At 46.3% G+C, this 19,545-nt stretch overlaps 1 protein-coding gene across 1 annotated transcript in view; it reads right to left on the bottom strand.

Moving 5' to 3' along the window:
• LOC147709695 (antileukoproteinase-like) overlaps positions 1-3,860 on the bottom strand; it is a 202,108-nt gene extending 198,248 nt beyond the window's left edge. The window contains exon 1 of the mRNA XM_086925536.1: positions 3,736-3,860. Within this exon, the coding sequence (XP_086781662.1) occupies positions 3,736-3,823 (88 nt within the window). The 5' untranslated portion in view covers positions 3,824-3,860. The remainder of the gene's footprint in view (positions 1-3,735) is intronic.
• Positions 3,861-19,545: the final 15,685 nt, after the last annotated feature.

Below are 19,545 nucleotides of genomic sequence, written 5' to 3'. Positions count from 1 at the left end.
GGACCCTGCCGCGTCAAGGATTGAACCCTGGTCCCGGGCCAGACCTCTGCATCAGGGTCTGCCGCTCTAATCAGTGAGCCACACTCCTCCATGTGTATGCATGTGTTAACTAACTATGTTTCAGGATATTTCCTTTTGTACTTTGGCCCATCATGCTTGATTGTTATATATGGAGCCACCTCTGCCAGTCACATAAAAGTAGTACATTTTCCCTGTCCCCTTTCCTTAGCTAAGTTGTTCATTCAAACCACGCCTCATAGGTCACTCCTTGAACAATGACATCCCACAATTATTTGGAGCATTTACCCGCTGTTGGACTTGGCCCTTCTGGCAGGTTCACCCCTGAACTTTTTTGCTTATTAAGGTGAATTGGTGGTAGTGATTTTTGGTTTCTGCGCACTTTACCACTGTGTCCCAGGGTAAAGCGCGTGCGTGTAGTGAGGTTGGCCTGCCCTCCCATAGAAATGCATGGGGAATGCCTGTGTCCATGTTAGTTCCTGATGCGTGGGGAGTGCAAGATCGAGTTTGGTATGTGCGGACTCGTGTGATTAAATGCTGCGCGATAATGTGTGCGGCGTGAGAGTGTCTGGTGTGAAAGTGCCACTTCTAAAAGTTGGTGTGCCTGTGCAGTGAATGTGCTGGTTTGTGATTGGCTGGAGCTGGCTGGTGTGCCAGGCTCCAGGAGTCAGGATGGGTCTGCCCCAGTGGTGAATGGGAGATCTGCATGTTGATGCCTGGGGAGGAGTGCACCTGGGACCTGAATAGGCCTGGGCTTTCCCCACACAATACTGGCTCCGGCCCCTGGGGTGTGTCTGATCTGCCTGACCCATCCTGTGAATAGGCAGAGGGGCTGAGCAAAACAAAGTGCTCAGGAACGAGTTGTATCTGGTTCACCCCTTGCCTGCACCTCTTACAACAAAGGATTTTTGTATATAAAAAGGGGCTGTGTCCCGATGAATCTTGTTTTCTTGCTGATCTTATTTCGGAGGGGGGCCTGCTGCTGCAGGGTGCCAGGAGGACCGCCACTGGGGATTGCCTCCCTGCCTAGGAGGACCCTGTGAGCTGGCCCCTGGGCCCAGCCTTGCCCCCCCCCCACCTCCTGAAGGACTATTTCTAGACTTTGCCCTGTGGTGCCCCTGGATTTCTCCTCACAGCGCCAGGGAAGCGCTGTTTCCTTTTCCAGGGAGCCCTTGCACGTTCCAAGGATAGCCCAGGGTGGCGATCGCCCTCCTCAGGGATTCCCCGGCGTGGGGATCCCCTGGCTGCCAACATCGGCGCAGGTGGCCACCCTGCATTTTGTCGCAGCGTGTTCCTGAAACTCGGCACGGGTGCCACCCCGTTTATATGCAGTGGTTGCCGCATTATTCATATCCCTAGCGGGTGCCCACCCTGGCAGGGACCCTGCTGACTTTGTTGTGCCCTACGGGGAGCCTACCCTGTATTGCCGCCGCGAGTTGTTCTCACCCCCTCTCCGGGCCGCAGCGCTGCCTGCGATGACCCAGAAGTGCATCCCGCATTTCGGGCCTGAAGGGCTCCGGGGGCATTCCTTCTTAGAGCCTGCAAGGCTCTTGGGCGCATTCTGGGTGGTAGAGCGGCCCGGGCAGGCAGCGGGCCGCTTCCCCCACACTGGGCATTCTCTCTTCCGAGCCCCAAGGCTCCCCGCCCGCATTGTTATTTGAGCCCAAGAGGCTCCATCGGTAGCATTTTATCCCCAGAGCCTGCCAGGCTCCCTGCTACAGCTGCCCAGCACTTAGTGGGCAGCTGCTCCGTTTAGGCCCCCCTGATATTTTGGACACAGGGCTGGTCAGCCCCTGAGATGCCAGTTGGCCTGGGGACAGTCACAGGTTGTGGCCTATGTGATTTCTAAGCAATTGTTCTTCCTACACCGCTGAATGTATGTTTATGCATCATGTGTTTTTCCTTACACCGCTGAATGTGTTGTGATGCATCATGTGTAATGTTTTTATGCCTACTCCTCTAAATGTATTGTGATGCTTAGGTGGTTGTTGTTCCTAGTACAGGTGCTGCTAGTGAGGTCCTCGTTCCCTGCGTGATATTTTCCTAAGGTGGTTAGGGTTGCGTAGGTGGGACTTACCTGTTATCAGTGATTACTAGTTGTATGCTCTATTTCCTATTTTGTGCTACAGTAATTATAATTCCTACAAGTATCCTAGTTCTAAAAGTGCTTAGTCCTGACAGTGGTCCATGTGTCCCTGAAAGGGTGTGTGAGGGCATTACATCCAACAAAATGGATGTCCAATCGTAGGACTCCTTGAGACCCTACAACATCCCCCACTTTTAGAGTTTCGTACATTCCTCATAATCTCTAGGAACAGCACAACCCTTTTTGTTATCACTCTTCCCTGTTCACTTACAACATCACAGAATGGACAGTACATTGTAGGGCCCATGTGGGTGGTGGCCATCCACCGAACATCTTTCCCTGCTCGCCACCACGGCAGACGGAAAGACCGTCAACCGCTTTTCCACCCAGTCGACAAGTCCACCGGGTGGAAAAGAGTTTAATATGGTGGCGTGTCTGTTAGGCACTGCCAACCATTTTAGGATGGGGGCGGACAGATGACGCAGCCATGGAAAGGCATGCGGGAATTACTTGCGGGGGCCTATTGCCGGCCCCCATGGATTCTGGGGAGTACACATGGGGGGTACCTATAGTACCCCCCTGCATTTAAATATACAAATTGGCAGGCAACACGCAGTGCCTGTCACGTTATATATTGAACTTTCAGCACCGCCCGCTGCAATGTTAAAAATGCGGGATGCGCCCGCCACTGTGGCGGGCACATCCTAATGGCCCAGACGGGACCCCCGCCCTTATGGCGGGTGGTCCCTTTTTGCATTGGGATGGCGGGGGACAAAGTCCACTCGCCATCCTAATGTGCCCCTTAATATTCAAAATGCTTTTAAGCTTCAGATGGTTCTACCCTTCAGCACTTGGGTGCACTCTCCGGGCTTCTATTTGCATAGATCAGACTACAAGAGGTTTTCCGGCACACACCATTGACTACGCTTTGCAGAGTTTAACGGAATGTACAAGTATCTGTTTGGATTGCTACTTCGTGTAGTTTTTATTGTTAGCCCGAAACACAATTCTTCATTGTTTATGAATCAATAAAGTTAGTCCCATGGATTTTCCTATAACCTTAAATCTACACACATTTGATACCTTTTCATCAAGAGTCTGTGGCAAAAAAATAGAAATTTTACCAACTGTATGTAGAGTTTTGCTTTTTATTTGTAATGACAGGTACTGCTTATATGTACAAAGCTATTCAGTCAAATATTTATTCATGATTTGCAGTTTTTTAAACCTTTAATTAACACTGAAAACATCCATTCCCTCTGAAATTCTTTTGTATGTACTTTACATTCATATTTTATTATTAAGTATTCCTTATGAAGGGACAAACATATCACAAAAAGCATTAAGGGTATAATTCCTTGAGACTTTTTAAATGTAATTGTTTTTTTCTCAAATTTAAAATAAAACGTACTAGAAATTGAGACATTTCATCAATAGAAAACTAGGACAGGACAAATTGCGAAAATAAACTGTAAACTCCTGGGGTGGACTATAGGAATGCATAGGTAGTGCCACTACCATCCCTAAGCTGGGATCTATAGTCATAGCAGAAAATAACTTTCTTTACCCCTGGTACCTCCTAGTTATCTGGAGACCCTGACAGCCCCTGCCCTCAGAACCACTTTGCCCACCTTTTGCCGGTGTTGCGCCCATTGCACAAAACACAGCCATGGAGAGGACAAGAAGGCTGAGAGCAAGAAAACGCCCACTGAAGACCATCTTGGCGCTATCACGATGAATGTCTTGATCCAAGAGTTCCCAGAAATAGATTGAGGACCAGCGTTTATAGAGCAGCATGGATGGCAAGGGATCATGGCACTGTACTGGCACGTCAGTGGGTGGCACTGAGCCCTGAGCGACTTACAATGGCACTTAACAGTCGAGCGCACTCAGAACACAGGAACAAAGGAAGGCCAGCAGGGTCAGGTCAGGCGCCCCTGGGGCATTCGCCTCAGAGACGACTGCCTTAATTAATGTCCTTTTTATCCTAAACATCCTGTTCAGCCCCCACAGTCCTCGCCCTCGCTGTCTCTGCCACTCTGGAGCTTGCATTCTTCAAATACAGTGTTTTAGCGTGATATGCATAGTGCAGCATATTTGTACAACACTATTGGCACTCTTCCCTGTCATTTTCCAAAATGGCTAGGGACAGCAGCCTGAAGTCAGGCAACTCTGCCTTCTCCTTTCAATTAAATTTACATTTCTCCCTTTGACTCCCACACAAGTCCACCCCTATAACGTGACTAATCTCTTCCACGTTCCTGTTCTCTAATTTTCTCTGTTTTTAGCATATGATCATATGTTTAAACACCAGAGGGCCTACTCAGCCTTTCATATTTCATGGGTCGATAAAATGAGGACTATTCAGTTAGGTAACAATAATCATTTGCCCTCCCGCACTAAGGTGCCTAAGGCAGTGAACAAAGATTCCTGACTCTGCAATGGCGGACTCCCAGTCAAACACTACTACGATTAGTCTGCATTGAGGCGTTCTCGGTAGCACTTGGTGGCTTGCCCTCACAGGACTCTCACGATACTCTGGTATATAAGATGGCCACCTCCTTAGAGCTCAGCGTTGGCGCGCAGCGGGCGCGACGTAGGCGCGCCAGAGGTAAGCCCGTTTGTGCCCGTTCACGCAACGGGCGCGCCTAGGGCCGGCCACTCTGCTCAGTCGACTAGCCCACGCATAGTATATTCTAGGGCAGATCTTTTGCAGTTTAGACCTCAGCAGGCTGCTCCTTTGGACAAGCCGGAGCAGCTTTCATGTGGACTACTTAACATCTGGTCCCTCATTGAGTCCTGTGGACTTGATGTGCTTTTCCTTACGGAAACATGGACTCGGGCGAACAGTGAGGTAGAACTGGGCCTGGCGTGCCCTCAGGGCTATAAAATCAGGCATACTCCTCGCCTGAAGTACAGAGGTGGCGGCATAGGTTTTATCTTCCGGGAAACCCTAGCACTTTCGCAGTTACAGATCAAGGAGGTGCCGGGCTTTGAGCTTATGGGCTTCTCCTTCAAAGGGCAGGAGAAAACGTTACATTCAGGGGTGCTCTGTTATAGACCACCGGGTAATGTCCCTTCTACTCTGCCGGATTTTATTTAATTATGATCTCTCCAATTCTCATAATAGACTGCTAGTACTGGGAGACTTTAATCTGTGGCCAAACGGGCCTCTGGACTCTGCCTATCATGATCTCTGCCAGGCCTGTAGCAATATTCAGTTGCAACAGCTGGTTCTCTCTGCAACCCACCAGAAAGGTCATGCTCTGGACCTGGTTTTTGCTGACGCCCAGCATGTAGTGGTGAATGACATCATGTCCCAATGCTGGACGGATCATGCGCTTGTTTCCTTCCACCTTTATCTACCTGCGGTCCCTCCGAGCGACACAGGGCTGAGTCATACCAAAATAGGTAGACCTTGGTCTAGACTCCCAAAATCTCCTGTCCTGCCCACCCTCCTCCCTGAAGGTTTCACACTAGGAAGCGGTGTCGATGAAAGCTATGCCAGTCTATGTCGGCAGATATCCAACTCCCTGGATAAGGTGGCCCCATTGCGCAGATCAAGGGATAGACAGAACCGCGCCATGCCTTGGTATACCCCGACCTTTTGCAGCTGAAGCTGAGATGCAAGCCGGCAGAGAGGGCGTTGAGGAGGCACTATTTAGATGCTGCAAAAACCACTTTTAGATTAGCATTATAGGAATATAAAGCACAGATCAAGTGTGCTAAAGCAGTCTATCTGGAGGATATGTTAAACTAGGCGACTAACAAGTCTCAGACCTTGTTTAAAATTGTGAATGATCTTTCCCACCCGCTGGAGCCATGAATAATATTCCAGTCTCACAGGCCTTATGTGATTCTCTGGCAGCCGCCTTTGAGGATATGATCGTCACGATTCTGAGCGGACTTGCTGGGGGGGTTTCGCCCCTGTCGGTCCCTTTGGACAGCTTATCTAGTCAGGCTCCCCCAGGAGGTCTCCCATGCTGCTCTCAGTTGGGAGCTCCAGAAGAACCTTTCAGTCGACCCCAGCCGAGTTAGTCGTCCCTCGGCTTGGGTGCTCCGGAAGAGTCCTCCAGTCGACCCTAGCTGAGTCGTTCTTCTCTTAGCCCGGGGGCTCCGGACAAATCTTCCAGTTGATCCCAGCCGAGTTGTCCTCCTCTTGGCGTGGGAGCTCCGGAAGAGTCTTCCAGTCGACCCCGGCAGAGTTGTCTGCCTCTCAGCTTGGGAGCTCCGGAGGAACCCTCCAGTCTTCCCCAGCTGAATTATCCTCCTCTCAGCTTGGTAGCTTCGGGAGTACCATCCAATTGTCCCCAGCTGAGCTGCCCTTCCTCTAGTCTGGATGCTCTGGAGAAATTTCCCAGTCGACCCCGGCGGAACTGTTTTCCCCTTAGTCTGGGAGCTCTGGGTGAACTTTCCAATCTACCTCAGCTGAGTCGCTTCTCTTTTCCTCCTTTTGAGGAGTTTTGTAAACTGGCACAGACTGTATCATCAGGCTCTCCGCTGGATCCTCTTCCGCATAAATTCTGGAAACTATTCCAGTATGGCATGGATAGAAGTATAGTTACTAAGCGGGACCATACCAAACAGAAGAAATAAACAGTAAAGATAGTGGATGGTCCTTAACAATACTGAGCAGTCACATGCTTAAAAAGATTACGCCTTGTGTACAAATGCAGATGGCGCCTTGAAGTCATCCAATTGAATCTCTGGAATATATATTCTACATATGTTCGGCTGAACGTATTAAGTCTATAAGCCAATTAGCTGATTTGTTCCTATATCTAACAACCAGCCTGATTTTATCCAACTGTAATCTATCGAACTAAGGTGGACAAAAATATCTAAGTAAGAGCCGTGCCATCAGCCAACCACCTGTTCTAAGTTTTTAACATTCTATCCCTATTGGAAACCCATCATTCCATGTACATTCACTCATTAAAAATTTTTTGTTGCACATTGTTATGTCTGCACTTCACGAATGACGGTCACCTGACGAAGGCCACAGGCTGAAACGCGCGTAGTGTTTAATTTCACCGCATTACCTACCTCAAGTCTTGTGCTCTGTTCCATCTTGTTGCCAACCTCAGTTTTCCACCGACCTAATTTCATGTTTGTTCACAAAAATTCTTTTGCTTTTTGTATATGTTATACAATCATTTGTATTTTGTGTCTATATAATCAAAATCATCTTATTACAAATAATGTATGTATGTTTATATAAAAAAGAAAGAAAAAAACTATTTTTTATACATCAAAGATAAAATATATATAATAAAAGGAAAAAATATAAAGGATAAAATATGTTGCTCTGTTTATTAATACATAAATGTCGCAAGGTAAATTTCAGATGTTGAATATACAAAGGGCAGTTTTGAGAACTGTTTGCTATTGAGGGTGTTGCACTCTCTATTTTTTCAAAATTAACTATTCCAGTAAGAACTCTTCTACCCTCTGTATTCCATCTGCCATCAGTCGCTTGCTACTGCGACAGTTCCGGAGAGCTGGAAGTTGTCGGTGGTCTCTCCCCTCCTGAAAAAACCTACACTTGACCCCACCTGTCTGTCAAATTACAGGCCCATCTCCCTGCTCCCTTTTCCAGTTAAGATCTTGGAGAAGTTGGTTACCCGTTCTCTATCCAGTTTCCTAGAGGATAACACCTGGCTGGATGTGGCTCAGTTTGGGTTCCGGCCAGCGCACGGGACGGAATCTGCGCTGGTGGCCGTGTTAGACAATCTTCGTTCACGGGTCGACACAGGTCGGGCAGCCTTTTTAGTGCTGCTCGACATGTCGGCCGCGTTCGACACGGTCAGCCACTCCACCCTCATTGAGAGACTGGAGGAGATCGGGGTTACGGGGCTGGCCAGGGACTGGTTAGTCTCATACCTTAACAACACACAGCAGGTGGTGGCTTTGCCGCCTTTTAAGTCGGATGTGCGGAAAGTTGGGCAGGGGGTACCACAGGGCTCGGCCATCAGCCCCATACTATTCAATCTGTACCTCCGCCCTCTGATCCAATTGATAAAATCTTTCGGTATCTCGGTGTTTAATTACGCTGACGATACCCAATTGGTCTTTTCTTTGGAGGGCAAATACGCTGTCTCTTTAGAGACATTTCACCGCTGTATGACTGCCACATCGAACTGGCTGCGCTCCAACTCCCTCCAGTTCAATGGATCAAAAACGGAGGTGCTGTACTGCTCCGATGACCGTGTCCCTCGTGCACTACCGGATGATTTCTGGCCCCCTTCCTTTTCCGAGGCAGTGACTGCAGCAGAGTCTGCTCGAAATCTGGGGGTCATGTTTGGCCCCAACCTACAACTGGACCTTTTCGTTAATAAAACCGTAGCCACCTGCATAATGCTGCTTCGGATGTTGCGGAAAGTCCTACCACTGCTCCCAGCGCAGGCTAGGCCAGAGGTAGTGTGGGGCTTGAACCTAAGCAGATTGGATTACTGCAACGCACTGCTCCTGGAGGCGCCTAGAGCGCTGGTGGGCAAGCTGCAGCGGGTCCAAAATATGGCAGCTAAGCTGGCACTTTCTCGACCGCGTGCTGCCTCTGGGGCACAGGGTCAGAGCTGATTTGCATATCGCCATTGTCTAACCCAGGGTGGTGTGGAGTGCAAAAAAACGATGGATTTGGGCCCAGATCCTTGGACTGGGGTGAATGTGTGACATTGATCCACATTCAGTCCATTACCTGTTTTGTTTGCAAATTCCGCCCTAAGTGCGCTGGGGATGCTCAGACGTGGGTCCCAGGCACTCCACACCACTGGAGTCAATGGGGCACAGGGTCAGAGCTGATTTGCATATCGCCATTGTCTAACCCAGGGTGGTGTGGAGTGCAAAAAAACGATAGATTTGGGCCCAGATCCTTGGACTGGGGTGAATGTGTGACATTGATCCACATTCTGTCCATCACCTGTTTTGTTTGCCTCTTCCACCACGGCACTAATGGATTTACACTGGTTGCCTGTTCATCAGAGGATCCTTTTTAAAGCATCCTGCCTGGTTTTTAGAGCTGTACATGGACAGGCCCAGTCTTGCTGCAGAACCTATTCTCCTGGTACTCCACATCTCGGAGCCTACGATCCTCCTCTGCTTGTCTGGTGACGGTCCCCAGAGTTCAGAGGAGGGGAGGGCGGTCGTTTAGCTTTGCGGCAGCCAGACTCTGGATTTCTCTCCCGCTCTTGCTAAGGAGTCAGGGTGAATTCCCAGCATTCAAAAAAGGGCTGAAAACCCATCTGTTTCCAAGAGTAGCCTGAGCTCTGCATCAGTGGTTTGGCTTGCTGAGTCAAGGACTGTATGACATGTGCGTCATTTGCTTTCACATAATTATGTAAAATTTGGCAAACGTTTGTAAAATTACCAATTTTAAAAATTGTAAACCAGTCATTTCATATCAAATTTTAGCGCAAAAAGTGTCCTCACATACATCACTGATTCGAGAATGCATTTTCCACGAAAAGAATTTGACAACAAAGGCATAGCTGCCCGCATTCTGGGGTATATTACCAACAAGTAGCGATATTTATCGCTATATAGGCTTAGCGACAATTTTTTTATCGCTGCCTATCGCTGGATATGTTAGCGGAGAAAACATGCTATTAGCAACGTTTTTCTCCATTGTGCTAAAATATCCAGCGATAGCGGCAAAATGCGTAAATATCTCTGAGAATACAGCGATATTCACGCATTAGCGACAAATTTCTCTTAGCCATTTTATCCACCTCCAATTGGATAACAGGGCTAAGTAATGGTCCGAGCAGGCGTTGGTTTTTGGCGATAGCGGGAATATTTCCATCGCTACGCCTGCCTTGCTAATAGGCGATAGCGACCTTAGTGACTGCTTTCAGTCGCTAACAGGTTGGGTACGCCCACTTTGCATGTCATTAGCGATAAATATCGCTGACATTTAAAGCGGGTCCCAAACCGCTCGCTATCGCCTAAAAGCTGTCGCTAGCATCAGTTAGCGACAGCTTGCTAATAGAGCAATAGAATTATCGCCGCTTAGCGGTCGAAAACGGCCGCTAAACCGGCGATAATTGCCTATCGCCACCCTTGGTAATATGCCCCTCTGTTCCTCTTCGTTTACAGTATATTTTTCTGTAGATTGTGCATTTTTGGTAAATGTTTATTACAAAAGGTGCGTAGTTATGAGAAGTGGAGTAGTGGCATCCTTTCAGGTCTTTCATGTAACAAGCATAATGTGAAGCTCCTAATATTCAGTGAATTATGCCAGCGTAATTTAAATGTTATCCAGTTGTAAATAGTAGTGCTTCAACTAAGAACAACACATCCTCTGATTTACTGTATGCTTCATGTGCGTATATCCTTTTCTTTATCAAAGTTCAGCTCAGTCAGGCATTTAAGAGCTCAGTTCCAGCAGCTACTCCAAAGCTCATTACTGATCGGACAGGAGATGGATTGCGCTCTCTATGGCTTCCTAGGAGAGTATCGGATGACCCCTCACTCCACCACCCAAGTGAGTCCCATGTCTTTGTGCAAGAACCAGCTAGTGGGAGATGTGATTCCAAACCCTGAAGTTGTGTCAGCCAAACAAGAGCAACAAGAAAAACTTCAGAAATGCAAACTGAGAAATGAAAAAGTATCCCAGAGGCGTGGAGCAAGACCAAACTTCTTAAAAGTAGGGGATGCTGTCATGGTGAGGAATCGATACCCCAGGGGAATTGTTTAGTACGCCTTTTGAACTTAAACCCAGGACAGTCCAGAAAGTGCAGGGGACCAAGATCACTCGATGAAGGATGGAGCGACCATAACCAGAAATGTGGCCTTTTTTAAGGCCTACCAGAATCCTGGCAGCAATCAAGCAAGGGGGTTTGAGATCCTGAGTGAGCCAGAACTAAGGTCAGATGATGAGTCAGGAGTGGGTGGAAGATGTAGCAGTCTCCTAGTTCGAGGCAGTCGCCATCCGGAAGGGTAGATACCTGTCTGCTGGAGGGGTCATCATGTAGGGTAGAGACAAGTGAGAAAGAATGATGGCCCCCCCCAAGAAGAATCCCATGGGCTTGAGGATGGTGCCGGACATAGATGTGCGGAGGGGGACTAGCTTCAACCTTGTCCAGCCAGGTCATCTGGTTTGAAGAACTTTGCAACGCATTGAACTAACTTGATGAAGTGAATATATATTTCTAGTTGTGTGTGTTTTTGGCACAGCCTTGTGGTATTTTTCTTTTGGCTTATTTTATTTCTGGTTTGGGAATAGTGGTACGTGGGTCCCAATGGCTCATGCTAAAGTGTTCACCTGCCTGAGGGGTGTTCCTGTAACTTCCTCTCTGTACATTGGTCCAGATAGTCACGACCGTTATATTTGGAAGTGAGGGTTAAATAAACAAGCTTGGAGCGTTGCCGAGTTAGTGAACTAGTACGCCACTAAACTGTGTTTGCATGATTTATTTATAAGCGCAGATTAAGGCCTTCATCAGTAATGATGACTTCAACGGCCATAGCATGGTCGGTGAACATAACACCCCTACTCAAACTTCTGCATAGCATATTGACTTGCTCCCATGACTGAGCCTGCACTCAGATTCAGACAGTGGGGCACCCTGCCTGAAATGGCACAGTCAGACCTGGCACTCCGGCAGGAGGGTGCATAGCAAGTTAGAGGCTATGTTTAATGACCACTAGAGACGGTGAGTGCCCTGCTCGGATACCCAGTATATTTTGTCATGTGATATCCTGCCCTCATTAGATTAACCCTTTCGATGATCATGACGAGCTCAGCTCGTCATGATGCACAGTTGAGCTGTGCTGATGACGAGCTGAGCTCGTCATGACACCAGCAAAATGGCGATTTTCAGCACAGGGGGGGGGGGGGGGGGGGGGGGAAACGCCTAGCAGCCAAGGTGTTAAAAAACATAACAGCCCTTCAAAGCAAGCACTTACTTGCACATTATTTTAAACATGTCATGTTTCCAGGAAGTGCACAGTGCAATGCCCAAAGTGCATGATATACTTTCATGCTGGGGCACTGTATTGTGATATTCTAGTATAGACATATAGATTGTTTTCAATTTCTTAAGTGTATTGGTCCCGTCTCTTGTTCATTTTTACCTGTTTGTTTATATAAATTGTTCATGCATACTTGCTTATAAAGTACAGTAAGGGCATGCTGTGAGCTGAAATAATTTCTTACCATGGAAGATGGAGAGAGGCTTGAGGTAGTGGGAGAAGGAAGAATTAGAAAGAAAATCAAGAGAAAGAGAGTCTAAAAAGGTGAGGGAATAAAGAGAGCAGCCGCAAGAATGATAGAAATACAGATTGAAATGGAAAAGACTTGAATTAAAAAAGTAGAGTTCCCAGTGTGGCCGACCACACTGGGAACAGCACCAACACCCACTGACCATCCACGCAACCTAGGATTCATCCTCAACTCCTCCCTCTCCATGTCTAAGCAGGTCAACACCGTCTCTTCCTGCTACAACACCCTCCGCATGCTCCGCAGGATCTACAAGTGGATCCCGACCGAAACAAGAAGAACGGTGACACAGGCCCTCGTCAGCACAAGACTGGACTACGGCAACGCACTCTACGCAGGAATCCCAGCCAAACACCTACGACGACTACAACGCATCCAAAACGCCTCCGCCCGATTGATCGTCAACGTCCCTGCCACAGACACATCACCCCCACCTGAGAGACCAACACTGGCTCCCCGTCGACAAGAGGATCACCTTCAAGCTCCTCACCCACGCACACAAAGCACTCCACAACGCCGGACCAGCCTACCTGAACAGCAGACTCAACTTTACACCCCCACCCGCCAAATCCGCTCCGCCAGCTTCGCCCTCGTCGCTGTCCCCCGCATCCAACAAACGACCTTCGGCAGCAGATCCTTCTCCTACCTCACCGCCAAGACCTGGAACACCCTCCCTACCCACATACGGCAGACCCAAGACCTACTCGCCTTCAGAAGACTCCTCAAGACCTGGCTGTTCGAGCAGTAGCAGCACACCCCCCCCCGTCCCCATAGCGCCTTGAGACCCTCACGGGTAAGTAGCGCGCTTTACAAGTATTCTGATTGATTGAAAGGAAGGCAAGTGAAAAGGTGAAGATGCAAGCATGAAACTAGAAGTAAGGGTAGAGTGAGAGGGAAAAACAGTACAGAGATGAGGAAGGAGAAAGTGTGACCAAACAACAGCGGTAATAGTAAGCTTTATGCATAAGAATAACAAATAAAGAGATAAAAGTAGAGAAGAAGAAGTCATAATGAGTGGGGGGGGGTCAAAGAAGAAAGTGGAGGGAGAAGGTAAAAAGAGGAACTGAGAGCAAGATAGTTACCTAGAAGGTGTAGAATAACAAATGGACCAAAACTGTAGGGAGAAGTGAAAATTCCAGGATAATATACCCATGAATAGACCTGCCAGGTTGGTGCAGGCTTTATTGGTCTGGGGATAAATATTCTTTACCTTGGCTTAGTGTGTAACGTCGGCTGCAGGTCCTTAGCAGGCCATGTATGAAACTGAGTCTCTGAGGGCAAGGCTACTTGCATGACCTGGGCTTCACTTAATATTTATTTGAACATGGTGGCCATGGTAAACAGTAAGCACATATTCTTTTCCTATCTCTCATTGCAAATCGGTTGTCAACAAACCCAAATAATGGACTTGAGGACATTGGCTATTTTTTAGACACTGGGAAGTAAAGATACGGTGCAGTATTTTCTGGCTATATTTGAAGTTTTCTAGAGGCCTGTTAGTGAAATTAGTGCATTTTCCACCTTCTTCGTTCTGCTTATAATAGAAATTCCAATTTACATTTTTCTCCTATGTTAATTGCTCAGTCCTGCACCACTTGAGAATGTTTTGCTTCATGAATGGCTAGCATTTGTGTTCATGAGTGGATGTCTCACTGAACAGTGTGCCCCTTACAGCACATGTAGGTCACAAATTGAAATTTAGGGAAAACTCTCAGTTTTCCATCTTACAAGGAACATCTTCCTGCTATTTGCAACATTTTTTAGCTGCAGGAATGAATATACTTTTATTTGATTTTCTTAAAAATCATGAAAGGGTGGAACGAACCACTATGGTACATACAATATCAAACACTTGATCTGGATTCAAATTCCAATAAAATCATGTGTGTAAATGGTGAACCGTAAATGATTCAATTAATTATGAGGACCAACATTTTTGTGATAAAACAAACTGCAGAACAAGTTCATAAAAATTATTCTTAAGCATGTCTGTTCCTCCAGTGTGGAATAAAGTGCTGTGCTAATAAGATAAAAAAGTGCTGGATTTGATTAGATAAACTTGACGGTCTCCATGGTAAGGTACAGTTCATCTGCCATTCTTTTTTAATTCTTTTGCCGCTGTGTTCAGAAATTCTTTTGTCTTGCAGGACAGTGGAGCAGGGGAACCACCAAGACATTTTATAATGGCCGCTCTGCAAGTCCTTATTTGCTCTTTTTTCACGGTTGGCCGTAGGAGGATCTTCTGCATGTTTTGTAGAGTCAAATAGATGCATAATAGTTGCAATAGTGACTCTTCTCCACTGTCACAAAGGTGCCAATCCGTGGATGCCCAGCTCCATCGCCATTTTGGGATAAGGTCTTTTGTCAGGAAGGACCCCAGTATCAATAGGCAGGTTCCTCTTATGATAGTCTGCAAAGTGGTCTTGCAAGTATGGTTGAGTTTTCAACTGTTTGAAAGGTGGGATCACCATCCACGTGTGTGTTTTATGGGCCAAGGAGGCTTTGTCAATTTGCAGCTATTGTTGTTTAATTGCTTTGTTGATTTGTTTAAATGCAGCAAATGCCGATGATGTGAGCCAGGCATTCTCTACCTTTAGTGCTGAAAGAGATCATTTTAAAATTCGAAATATTGACTTGCTCTGCCTGGATTGTTTTTCGACCTCCTGCCAGCAGTAATGGGCTAGCGTGTTTTCTTATGCTGCCCTCATTCTCCTATAATATTTGGCTAGAGCTCTTTTTCTTGCCGATATCGTTATTTTTTCCTGCATTCCAGTCGTATCTGGGCTTGAGAAATGTGGTGTGGAATTGAAAACAGTTTCTGAAATAGACTTGATTGAGCTGTATCTAGAGTTGTTGAGTCCTTGGAGTTTAACATTTTGAACCATAGGAGATGGATGGCAGGAATTCTACTGCTATGACCTTTGGTAAATGATTTCTTGGACGCTGCTTATTTTTTTCTGCAGAATTTTAAAAGTGAATAGCAGATGTTTTGCTATTGCTTACCTGAGGTGTTGGTGTTGCTTGTAGTTGGCGATCAAAATGAACCACCAAATATTTATATACATCAATCTGCGACAAGATGCTGGTTTTTAACCTCAAACGAATTTAGGGTGTTTGAGTGGGTGCTGGAGAAGCACAGGACCTTTGACTTTTGGAGGTTGATTGTAATTTGGACTGCAGTGGTATATTCGTCAAGTTGGGTAACTAACCACCGCAAGCCACAAGGTGTTTGGGACAGTAGGACAATGTTACCTGCATATTGCAGACTTACGATGGGACGTTACCCAGCTTAGGAGTGTCCCCTTGTATTTGACGAAGATTATTCTCTAGATCGGCTGTGTAGATGTGAGTTTAAGTTAATGACTGCTTCCATTATTTTATAGGAACATTCCAAGCTTTTATTTTGACCCATACCTTAGATCTTGGCACTTCGTCAAACGCTGCTTTGAGGTCTACAAAGCAGGCATAAAGGATGTTTGAATTGACAACTGCTTGATTAGCTAAGAGGGTAACTGCCGATATGATCCTTAGGGTGCACATGCCAGCCCGAAATCCTGTTTGTGTTTTCGGGATTAGCTTTGTGCTGCTGACCCAGTCCTCAAGATCGGCCAACACCTTTTGATGCATAGATTTTGCCTCTATGCCAATGAGCGCTATCAATCTGTAGTTGGTTGGATTTGAACAGATCTGAACGAGCCACTGATTTGTATATAGGGTGAAAAATGCTACCCCGCCAAGAGTCGAGAATGATGCAAGTCTCTAAGCTCTGTATAAAAAGTGGCGTTTATAACGGACCAGGATGCTGGACCATTCCTAAACAAGGCATTTGGAAGGCCATTTGGGCCGGGGGCACCATCAGATCTCAGATGTTATATTATGTTCAATACCTTCTTTTGAGTAATCTGTACTTGATGTTCCCTCAGATCGTGCTTTGTTGATTCCCGAACTTCTTGTTGAAATTTTTCTTCTGTTTGATTTTTTGAATGGTTAGATGGCTTTTCGGATGGTGATGAGCTGAAGGTGGTGTCTATTTCCTGAATGGTTCTTGGATTCAGATCCTGAAACCTATAGTTCAGGTGATGTGCATACTGATCTCATTTGAAATGTCAGAGATTTTTAATGCACTTAAGGGGGCTATTGTATTATTTGTAACTTCCATATGAGCTCTCTATGTTTGCTCCGTTATGTCCGAATGAAAGTGACAACGTTTGCCATTTAATGAAAAGTTAATGTTTGCCCAAAACAGTTTAGAGTTTCTTTGCTTGCTGGCATGGATCATTATGATCAGAAGTTGTTCCTTATATGTTTGCTTGGCTACCTTGATTTAATTTTGTAGGTCTTTTTGAAATGTTTCTATTGCAAGGATCTGTTGTGCCTGTTTTACTCTTTTTAAAACACCCTAGCTGTTGTAACAGGCTTGGATAATGGGGAAGCACCACCTTTTTGAGCTTGATGCTCCAGTTGGAGAAAGATTCCCTATGCCACAGTATCTGTTCTGTAAAGGTATGATTTGTCTAGGTTACTATTGTAGATTCTGGACCCATTTGGTTAGAATTTGGTTTTAACTCAATTCTTTCCAGATCACTAGATTTGATGTGACTCAGGGCAGGGAGGGCTTCAACTAAATTTAGTATTGCACTTCTATTCAAGATGTGAAGAACTAGCTCTATTTGTTTTGTTTGCGTTTGACAGTGCAAAATCTTTGTGTTGTTTTTTACCTAGTTGCTCAGGTGGTGCCCGAATTGTGTCTAGGTCCTGTGAGGCTAAGTTAGAATGTTGTTGTACGCTGTTTCGTTGGATGCCTCACAGGTTTAGGGCCAAATCAACCTCAATTCCTCCTGTGGTCTGTGCTTGTTTGTTATCTCCTTTGTTTTGGCTCTCCTCCTCTAGGTCCCTTGTCTGCTGGTAGTTGCCTCCTGTGTTCAGAAGTTGTTTGCATTTGCCATTTTGCCATGAAGGGTTGATGTTGTTATTTGAGTGATCTGGGCAGAAGATTTGTTTGATTCTCGCTCTTCTGAGGGTTGAATATACTGTACATTTTCTTTGTCTGTAAAGTTACCCTGTTATGTTGTTTGGGCTTTCTAAAGTTACAGCCTCTTTTATGAGTGAGGTTGAAGGGTCCCTTCTCACGGCGGCAAGCCAGATGCTTTGTTCAGTGTTGTCCCTCTCAATTGTATCTTTGTCTTTGCGATAAGCATTGTTTTTTGCAACAATACATTTAGCCCTTGATTAGTTGATTTGCCTTTCCTTGCTTTCCTGAGGCGTTTTCTTTCAATCTTCGTGAGGGAAGTAGACAGGTAGGTTTGTTTGGGGTTTGCGTCTGCTGTCAGTTGCAAGTTGTGGTGGGTGGGAGACACCTCTGGAGCTCCTGCTTGAGCTTGTTTACTCATTTCCTCAGGCGTCCTCGAATCATCGGAAGTGTGAGAGGTCAAGCACTCAGGGGCCTTAAGGATCTCCTTGTCACTAAGGGTGTAACTTTTTTTGGTTGAAACATATTTTATTGAGTTTTATAGTATCAAACCATACCGTTGTTCCAGGATCTTTGTTATATAACCATGTATAACAAGGCGTTCCATCTTAAAATCCACAGTTTGCATAGGTATGTACATGAACTTCCAGCTTTACATGACTTATTATACATTCATTCATACTATGTATTATCATCAGTATAGTATAAGGCAATGCATACAATAAAACCCGAAACAACACCCCACTTCCCCCTTCCCCTAAGTTCACGGTCTCTGTCCGCCCATTACTCACTGCACCGAAAACACAGTGGGCACCTTCATCATTAAAAGTGTCTGGTCCGCACACTCAACATTGCACTAAGTCCCAACCTTGCTCTTTGGCACACTCACTGCATGAGTCACTTCCGTACCAATCATCCATTTCCTAGGTCACAGAATCCAAATAGGGAGATCGCATCCCCTCTAACATAACTTCCCATTCGAGAGAAATCGGGGTTTTACACAGGCATCTGATTTCTTCTCTGCGTAGTGCCGCAACTTCTGCGCTGCCCCAGCGTAATAATTTTGTGTGCCAGGCACGCACTTCCGGGGATTTACGAGAATTCCACCTCATAGTTATATTTCTAAAAGCCAGTATAAATGCAAGGTTTACAAATCGGTGTCGCACTTTATGGATAGTGGCATGAGTATGGAGCCCCAAAATGCACTCCCCCAGTGTATGAGTAATGGCAAGCTGCGTGGCCCACTCTGTCATGTGTCGTACTGTATCCCAATATCCCTGTATCTTCGGGTATTCCCATACCATGTGTATAAAGCCCGCTCCTTCTAGGAGACATCTCAGACATAAGTGCTGTGTTTGGGGAAACAACTTGTCTAGTCTGTCCGGGGTTAAATATGCAAGATGTACCACCATTGTTTGGATAACTTTGAATTTTGCATTGCGTGGGACTTTTCTTGGGTGTTACAACACTATCGACCAATCCTTCTCCTACATTTCTTTTCCCATATCTAATTCCCACAGAGTCTTCAGCGTTTGCAGGGAAACCCTTGTATGTGTACTAATACCACCGTACAGCCATTTAATCAGATGACGCCCACCGCCCATGTAATATACCATCTTAACCAATTTGTTCTCGGGGGGGCTGTTCTCTGTGGAGCCCAATGAGTCTTAACAAATCTAATCAGTGCTGCATGCCTTAAGTACAAATGTGCCGGGCGCCAGTCTGATTTATAAACGTGTCATGGTTCATTAGTGTCTCTTCCCCGAACAAACCCGAATCTAGCCAGGATGTCAATTTGCGTTTTGTAAGCCTACCACTTGCTAGCGTGATTTCTAATAATGGTATATTCCCTGCGTACCTTTGTGTCGTGTGTGTATATTGCAACGCCGCTCTCCAGCACCGTAGTGCCGTCTGCAGTAATGGGGGAAGGCCTGTTGGGGTCCTGCTACCCGGCAATAACAAAGCATGTAGTGACCCACTATCCAAGTCTGTGTTGGTATAGTCGATTTCTTGCAGGTTACGGCCCGCCGTCTAGTATGACAACCGTTGTACCTGACAGGCATAATAATAAGCATGAAAATCTGGTACTCCTAGGCCACCTGCCCTAGTACCGACTTGTAGTTTTTTAGGCTAATTCGTCGCCTGCCCTTACCCCAGATGAGATCTGTAACCAGAGTGTTGAGCAAACTAAAGGTATGCTGTGCCACGATCAATGGCAAATTCGTAAAATAATATAGCAATCGTGGCAAAACA

This window comes from Lissotriton vulgaris, chromosome 6 (assembly GCF_964263255.1).
Source record: "Lissotriton vulgaris chromosome 6, aLisVul1.2, whole genome shotgun sequence".
In the NCBI taxonomy this organism is placed as follows: Eukaryota; Metazoa; Chordata; class Amphibia; order Caudata; family Salamandridae; genus Lissotriton; species Lissotriton vulgaris.
The sequence above is the reverse complement of the archived record's forward strand: the minus strand, read 5'-3'. Positions and strand labels throughout refer to the sequence as shown.